At 33.8% G+C, this 8,872-nt stretch overlaps 1 protein-coding gene across 3 annotated transcripts; it reads left to right on the top strand.

The window, feature by feature from the left end:
- The first annotated feature begins 339 nt into the window (after positions 1 to 339).
- On the top strand, positions 340 to 5,481 carry LOC127101213 (ERAD-associated E3 ubiquitin-protein ligase HRD1B). Of its 3 annotated transcripts, none has more exons than XM_051038565.1 (8): positions 340 to 504; positions 788 to 1,326; positions 1,690 to 1,866; positions 2,681 to 2,830; positions 2,917 to 3,125; positions 3,715 to 3,859; positions 4,360 to 4,582; positions 5,060 to 5,481. In XM_051038565.1, exons 2-8 carry the CDS (start codon positions 794 to 796, stop codon positions 5,174 to 5,176), a joined length of 1,554 nt encoding a protein of 517 aa, XP_050894522.1. In that variant the 5' UTR covers positions 340 to 504; positions 788 to 793; the 3' UTR covers positions 5,177 to 5,481. The 3 variants fall into 3 exon arrangements, with proteins under 3 accessions (XP_050894522.1, XP_050894519.1, XP_050894521.1); XM_051038562.1 differs by having other exon boundaries at positions 3,709 to 3,859; XM_051038564.1 differs by having other exon boundaries at positions 363 to 620; positions 3,709 to 3,859.
- The last annotated feature ends 3,391 nt before the right edge of the window (positions 5,482 to 8,872 follow it).

Raw genomic sequence — 8,872 nt, 5'->3', positions numbered from 1 at the left:
AATGATACATTTCTATTGAATGATGGTTTAAAAAAAATTTACCCCCACCTCCAAACATCGCTATTACACTCTTGTTTAATATAATTCACAAATATTTAATGTATGTTCCGGAGGGTCATACTAATAAACATTTAAATCTCCTTCTTTTAATCTTTAAACTTATATATATATATATATATATATATATATATATATATATATATATATATATATATATATATATATATATATATATCTTTCTCAACTTCTCACAAAACAAACACGGGTACTGCTTACTTTGCATAAAATCCTACGTGGCAAAAAATGATTGGATGTTCCACATCATACTTATTAAATCATTATTAAGAATGGACGGTCATTTTATTAACTTTGAAAAACATGAAATTCCATGTAAGAACCCCAATCCAACTGTAGCTGCCCCAGTTACTACCCACCGCCGTTGGATCCTCCGTTCCGTTCTGTTCCGATCAACAAAACCCTCACACCTCTCTCCTCCAAAATTCGGTACTCAATCGCGATTTTCATACAAAGTTTCAATAATTTCTGCTTTCAATTTCTCGTTTTATTCAACTCCGTGAATTCCCTTTCTGGTATAGGTTTTGAGTTTTTAGTTCAATTTGGTAAGGGTCACACACACAATACTCGATTCCCATTCGTTTATTGCATACTGCAGAATCTTTTGTGCTCAATTTACAGTTTTTGTTGTTTTTGTTTATGGGTTGTTTATCATAGATGAATGCTGCGGGTTTTGAATTGTGTTGCAATGGTTCCTGTGTTTTTTTTGTAGATCAAAATGATGAGGTTGCAGACATATGCAGGTCTTAGTTTAATTGCCACTTTGGCTGTAACATATCATGCATTTAACAGTAGAGGCCAATTTTATCCGGCAATGGTTTATCTGGCAACTTCCAAGATCAGTTTGGTGCTTCTTCTCAACATGGCTCTAGTCATCATGTGTAGTATGTGGCAGTTAACTAAAAAGGTGTTTCTCGGCTCTCTTCGAGAAGCTGAGGTCGAGAGGCTTAACGAGCAAGCTTGGAGGGAGGTTATGGAAATTCTCTTTGCAATTACTATCTTTAGGCAGGACTTTTCTATTACATTCCTTGCTATGGTCACGGCACTCTTGTTTATTAAGGCTTTGCATTGGTTGGCTCAGAAGAGAGTAGAGTACATAGAGACTACACCTTCTGTGTCCGTGTTGTCTCAAGTTCGAATCGTGTCTTTTTTGGGTTTCCTCCTTCTTCTAGATGGCACGTTTTTGTATAGATCAGTGAAGCATTTACTAGCAACGCAGCAGGCGTCGGTTTCGCTCTTCTTTTCTTTCGAGTAAGACCTACTTGTTCCTTATTCCCTTCTCAAATATTTTGTGACTTTAATCGTCATTGGAACTATGAAAAATTCTCTAAAATGATTTCTGGTTGGATGACAATGCTTTACTTTTAATTCTGTTATATGGAACAAATCAAACTTGTACATTTTAATATATTAAAACTCCATTATAGTTGAAATTTATATGAAGAAAGTTGAATTTATACACAGTTTCAATTGTATATGCTGTTTGGTGCTTTCTGTGGTATCCAGAAGTTTACATTTCTATCAATTTATAATAATACTCTTTATTATGCAATAGGATGTGTGGTTTTAATACTCTTTCGTGTTGTCTTGACATAGTATATGTTTCTATCTCAGGTACATGATACTAGCAACAACAACGGTATCAATTTTTGTAAAATATATTTTCTATGTCAGTGACATGCTTATGGAGGGACAATGGGAAAAGAAACCAGTCTTCACGTTTTACTTGGAACTTGTTAAAGACTTGCTTCACTTGTCTATGTATATGTGCTTCTTTCTGGCAATTTTCATGTAAGTGATCACTTGCGTGTATTACTCCCTTGCATAATTTAAACTTCATAACACATGTGCGCGCAGCACTATAGAAGCTATAGTATATGTTATTTGTTTCAAAGTATTTCTAAAGCTTTTTAAGAGACCAAGTACCACATTGCTCCGGCTAAGAAGCATTTTACAGGTTTAAAGTCAAATAGTGTTTGTGTCCAAATTTAAATGTTTGAAAATTGCAATGACTCCTTGAGAGGCCTAGTCCTGAACTTATGCCAGTAGTATAGTACATCTGTGTTGTATGAATATTGATAACATGTCATGTAACCACTTAGAACAGAAATGAAGCGCCCTTAGCACACCCGAACTAATCAAATTATTTAAGTTCAATTGAAAATTAACATATTGGATTTTAAAATATTGGTTTTTGGTTCAAATTTCTAAAAGTACATGTTGAAGGTAAGTATATGGTTTGTATTTGAGAAACTACTCGCATGATATTTCCCGGTTAGAATCACTAGAGATTTTGATACTTCCTGAATGTTATGTTAGACTAAATGCAAGAGCATGTTAGATTTAGTGTTATTCCTGGCTAATAGGAATGAAACCCTTGAAGATAGAAAAAGAGTATTAGTTCTGGGTTCAGATTTTCAACATGACAAGGTTGTAGGTGAATTTTTTTATGCATCTTTCAGTAACACTTCTCTTTTTGACATGCAAGGGAATCATTTAGTTCACCTGTTTCTTATGCTCTTTATTTTCTCTCTAGTTTTGATTTTGATCTGATTGCATTTTCAACCTTGACTGGTTTTGTTCTAACTTTAATTTGATTTATCAGAAACTATGGAGTTCCTTTGCACTTAATAAGGGAGCTGTACGAGACATTTAGGAACTTCAAAATCCGTGTTGCAGATTACTTACGTTATCGTAAGATCACTTCTAACATGAATGACCGGTTTCCAGATGCAACCCCTGAAGAGCTTATTGCGTGAGTTCTAAACTTAGGATTGCATCTATACTCATTGTTTTTGTTTGTATGCATTTAAAACAATATTTCTTGATATGGCTTTGCAGAAGTGACGCAACGTGCATCATCTGTCGTGAAGAGATGGTTACTGCAAAGAAACTTATATGTGGTCATCTTTTTCATGTTCACTGCCTCCGATCATGGCTGGAGCGGCAGCATACTTGCCCTACATGCAGAGCACTGGTTGTCCCAACGGAAAATGGTAGTACTGCTGCTGGTGGGCAGCAAAGGTCACAGTCAGATGCTCATCGGCATGGTAATCATATGATAAACAACTACTACAACTGAACAGTATTCACATGCCTCAAAAACATTTTAGTAATGTGCCAGTGCTTGGAAATATATTTCCAGGGATAAGATGCTTTGGAATAAAAAAAATGAGGAAATATAGTTAAAGGATGATCCCGACAAACTATTGCTCATTGTACATGCACCTTTCCAAATAGTGGCCTATCTCAATTTCACCCATAGCAAAAAACTATGAGCTCATTGTTATACACTTGCAGAAACTCGTCATACATTTTCTTTCATAGTTCGCATGAAGTACATAAAAATACTCTCCTTAACTTTTCAAACTTTTTTTTGGGTTCATGATTGTGCTTGCAGAGTCCAACATAACTATACTGTTTAAATTATTTTTAAAAGGGGACATCTGTAAGGATTAAGTATGTAATGTTTACCATGTCATTTAAAACAACATAGCTTTGCATGTATTTTGTATTCGATGTGATATTTGAAGTTGATTATTTTAACCTGGAATATCACCCAATGCTAGTAGAAACATGACTTGGTGATTATTCTCGTTATTATATTTTAAGATTAATCTAAAAATGGAACAGGGGCAGGCACTGGAAGCTCAGCTCAAACTGAGGTTGGCAATGGGGTGGCATGTGATAATTTGAGTCGGCATCAAGCAAGACTTCAAGCTGCTGCATCAGCAGCTTCAATATATGAGAAGTCTTATGTTTACCCTTCTCCAACTTTTGCATGGTAAGCAATCTCACCTAGGACAATATGCCTTGTTGTATAGTTACTTACAAAGTCAATTGTATGCGTCTCTCTCATCTTATAAAAATGGATAAGATGGGTTCAAAGTGGATTATACTGAATTTAAAATGCATTGCCAAACAGAACTCTTGATAACAAATAAGAATTGTGTCCTTTCTCCTTACCATTTTATGAGGAAATAGGTAGATAGAGTATTTCTACTTAGAATGAAGCTGAATGTTTTTGGATCATGGATTTAAGTGGTAGGATAAGATATGTTTTTCTGCAGTGAAATGTTAAGTTTCATTCAATTGTTGTTCCCGAATTAAGACGCTCCCATTTCTCTTTAAATCTGAAATTATGAAAACTAACAAACTCTACTTTTGTCACTTTTTCGTTGGAAGAATTATTGAACTGAAACATAAATCTTTGTATATATGTAAAGATGTTGCAAGAGCTGTTCCTTGAACCTATGACAAATCTCTAAATTTTCAAACTCACAGCCCCCCTGGTTACACTCTTCATCCCATGGTTCAAAGATCTGTGGTTGAATCATCTAATGCCAAGAGAGAACAAGTTTCCAGTGAGCAAGAAGCACAAAAGCAGTTTGTGACCCCAGGTGGACCAATGAATATATCCTCTTCTCCACCATCCCAAACACATGCAGCCCACATGGTTTATGGAGAGGGATCCCAGCTGGGAGCTCAAAGGAAACTCCAGATTGAGGTACAATTTTCTAATAACATTTTTTATTTTCATTTTCAGTTTTGACTTTTGTGTGTAGGTAGTTGGAATACCATTTGGTCTTAGATTTTTTTTCCTTCTTCATTTGTGATACAAAGGAATTAGAAACTAATTAGAGAGAATGCATTTCTAGAAACACCAAAAACAAGACCCTAATTACTATTTGAACATATTTTTTATTATTTTTTAAAATTTATGTTAAGTGAATAATTGTGTATATTATGCACACAAAGGCACTTTTAACTATTGGTTTGCTACTTTATATCAGTTAAAGTAAAGGGGTTTGATCAAACCAATTACTACTTTAGACAATGGTGAAACCAAGATTGACTTATGTTACTACCATTGTTCGTCTTTTGAATCTAATGTCATAACTAGTTTGCATATAATCAATGTCTTCTGAGAATGGTTTCTTCCGAATGAAGAAAAAAATTAACCTGTGATATTATTTTCCTTCAGAAAGCAAATGTTGACAAAAATATAGGCGAGGAGGACACATCATTGTCAGATAGCAAAGGCAAACAAATTGCTGCCTCTTCATCTCTATCAAGTCATGATGAGAGTCAAGACATCTAAGCATAAGTTTGTGTTTGTTTATTGCTACACCATGCAGTAACTGCCTAATGTATATTCATATGATATGATAGAATATGATAGATTATGATTACTCACAACTTGTGAAACCATATAACTTGTTTATGCCTATAAGTATGCAGCAATTTTCTTAAACTAGTCCTAGGCCAATGAAAGGAGACCAAACATATCTTTACCAAACTGAAAGGATTCTTCAAGACTAAGTTAGATGATGTATACTTTATAAGTATTTTCTTAACTAGTTGTTTGTCATAATTTTGAAGTTAATATAAACACTGCTTCCATTATGTTGACAGTTTGCAAGAAATTGAAATGTTCTATTGTCTGAACAATGAAAAATACGAATATTGCTTTATCCATTATACTTCCTACAAGGCAATTTAACTATATGGCTGGTTTTGTGAAGTACTGGTGGGCATTGTTTAAGCTTTTTTGAAATAAGCAAATGTTCTTTTACTTTTGGGGAATGCTCTTTCCATATTTGGTGTCATTATGAGATTCACTCTATTTTGAAAAAAAAAGTATGGAGATATATCTTTGAATCTTATTTTGATGTATTTGGAGATGTATCTTCGAAATAACTCATGCCCTCAATTGTTGTGTTTTAATTCATTGAGATAGTTAAATGAATGACTGAGTGATATTTTTGGATATGCATATTCGAAAATGATCAACGGAAAATTAGATAAAACAGGATCTTGTATGATCTTCTTTTCCATACCCGAACAACACTCCATTTTAAAACTCTTTAAGAAGTTTATTTCATTTACAATCTTCTCTTCAACACCAAAATATTATTTTTGTATTTTATCACATCAAAGGGAGCAAAATAATTTTTTGTATTTTATCACATCAAAGGTAGCAAAGTAAGTTAAAATTGCAGATAAAGTTCATTCATTTTATTCATCATTCCTTCATTAATCTTGTTTTTGAGCTGAAAAATGAACGTTGAATCCAGATAGCATCTCAGGACGAAGTTAGTTGTGTTTTTGGATGTGCATTTTTTATGGTTCTATTAGTTTTATTTTTAACATTGTTTTTCTGTTATTGGTTGTATTAGATCGGTGCATCCACATATATTTCTCAAAGCTATTGTGAGTGTGGTTGTTAAATCGGTCGTAGTGAAACATGATATTAAATTAGATAAAGTGAATGATGATGTTAAATCAGATGAAGCGAATGATGTTAAATCTGGGTGTTCAACTGGTTGTTGTCGAGGTAGCTGTTTGTGCACAATTTACAAATAAAGAAGTGTTTATTGTTCGTGAACATCTGCTACAATGGGTCCGTTGAAAGGCTTAAAAATTAGGGTTTCACATTGTAATCGGCAAGTCAGACAATGGTTCGGATAAAAGACAAGCATTTGTAACAATGATATGCGAAAGAAGTGGCATGTGCCAACCAAAGACTAGGAAGTTGAAACAAAATGACACTGGATCAAGAAAATGTGAGTATTCTTTTAAATTGTACGAATACCGTATGGCAGATGAGACACATAAATTTAATGTGATTTCCGATCTACATAATCATGCCAAGAATGAAAAGTTAGTCGGTCATCCCATTGTATGTTGCCTTATTCTAAAGGAGAGAGAACTTGTTTCGAATAGAACATTAAACATGGTGGCGCCGAAAAACATACTCACATCTTTGAAATGGAAAATACCTCTAAATATTTCAAATATCAAGCAAATATACAACACGCGTGCTCGAGACAACAAGGTCGTAAGAGGACCAAGATATGAGATATAACTCTTGAAGTTTTTGGATGACGACCACTATGTTTCGAGGTACATAATTTGTGAGGATAAAATCTCTGTTCGAGATATATTTTGGAGTCATCTTCATTTTGTCAAGTTGTTTAACATCTTCTCCACCGCCGTTACCAAAAATCAAACATATTGAAGAGATGTCATTTTTTATGCACAAATATATTGAGCGGATTGTAGATGTCGGAGACGACGACAACTGTGGTTTTTGAGTTATTTCAGGTTTGCTCGGTAAGGGAGATGATGACTACCAATTTGTATGTCGTCATCTTATATAAGAGACGACGACACATAAGGAATCATACACAACTCTATATAGGAACAAAGTAAATTATGATGCAATTCTCAAAGGTCTAGTTCCTTGTCTTACGGATCCGACTCCTTTTGAAAAATGGATGTACTTCCCGGAAATGAGACACCTTATAGAAAATGCTTATGATAGGGTGTGTATTGCTTTAACACGGCATGGTTTCTCTGAAACATTATTTCCACTTAGGAGTAAGCCACCTCAAAATCCATCTAAACACATCAAGTGTATTGCTTGGCTATAAAAAAACATTTTGTTCAGGTTTATTTAAAATCAGAATGTCCTATACCAAAGACATCACTGGAGTGGACGATATATTTCACACAAGATGCTGAAACTTAGTCGAATCACTTTTTAAAATGGATGGAAGAGTTCATCAAGTTGAACGACAATGAAAGAAAAGCAAATAAGGAAAGATCGAAGAATGAACCACTGATAGATTTAGGCAGTGACATGTGTTTTGATGCGTTTTAGTTATAATCTAACAATGTAACACATTTTTTGTATGTAACACACTGCATAATGTTATAAATCTGGGTGGTATTTTTTGGACAAATTTTGTCTTTAAAATTCTGCTATGCCTAATCAATTGACTCCATACTTCATAATTTATGGGTGAATCTGGAGATGCATCTTTGGACACAACTTGTAATTATTTGTAAAAACAAAATAGGGGATTATACGGTTGTGCATATCTAGATACACCCTTATTTTTTTGGAAAAAAAGTGGATCCAGATATGTATCTCCGAAGTTTTTTCTGCATATATGATAAGATATGTGAGGTTCTTCTTGTTCTACAACTTCTATAAATAGGGTCTCTCATTCCATTTTCTTTACACAAACTATAATGACTACATATCCCCGTCTTGCATTTGTGTATTTCAATGACGTAAAAACCCTCAAACCGAATACTCTCCTATAGTATCAAGAAAATTGGAGAATTGTCAAGCTCGAGTATCGTTCACCCTTAATTGACAATCAAGTGAAGATACAACTCACTGTGCTTCAACTGAAGACAAGTGATGATTTAAAGGTTATGTGGAGTACCTTTTACCATTACTCAACAAAGGATCTGATTGAAATTGATGTGGCGATTCAAAGATCAGCCGAAAATATTATAAGAATATTGCAACGTTCTAAACCACCTACCTTTAATGACATGTAGTGTTAAATTTATGTAATTTTTATCTATGTAATGCTTATTTTGATATTAATTTATCCAGAGATGTATCTCCGAAAAGCTCACAGATTAATGAACTAAGAGGGCTTACGAAGATGCATCTTTTAATCAACCTTATTTTTTTGCATATGGAGATGCATCTCCGGATCATATTTTAATCGAATAAGAGTTTCTCACCATTTTTATCTCATGTTGTGTATAAAAAATGTGCGTTCAGATATGCATCTCCAAACATTGAGGACATTTTAGTCTTTTCAGTAGTGGGGGAGAACCTGTAAGGGTGGAAAGAACAATTTTCTTTAACTTCTTTTTTAGATATTGTCAATTCATCATTAATATGTGGATTTAAAAAAAATAAAATAATCCCTTTTTAAAAATAATTTTCCAATTTACCCTAATATCTAAGAAAATATCCAAAACGCCA

This window comes from Lathyrus oleraceus, chromosome 7 (genome assembly GCF_024323335.1).
Source record: "Lathyrus oleraceus cultivar Zhongwan6 chromosome 7, CAAS_Psat_ZW6_1.0, whole genome shotgun sequence".
Lineage (NCBI taxonomy): Eukaryota > Viridiplantae > Streptophyta > Magnoliopsida > Fabales > Fabaceae > Lathyrus > Lathyrus oleraceus.
Note: the sequence above shows the minus strand (reverse complement) of the source record. Positions and strands in the feature narration are given on the sequence as shown.

What these genes read in the sequence shown, in the direction of transcription:
- LOC127101213 (XM_051038562.1), top strand. Translation starts at nt 794, where the DNA reads ATGATGAGGTTGCAGACATATGCAGGTCTTAGTTTAATTGCCACTTTG. An exon ending in ACCCCTGAAGAGCTTATTGC is followed by an intron (nt 2,831 to 2,916) that starts GTGAGTTCTAAA and finishes ATGGCTTTGCAG; the next exon opens with AAGTGACGCAACGTGCATCA. An exon ending in GTCAGATGCTCATCGGCATG is followed by an intron (nt 3,126 to 3,708) that starts GTAATCATATGA and finishes AAAATGGAACAG; the next exon opens with GGGCAGGCACTGGAAGCTCA.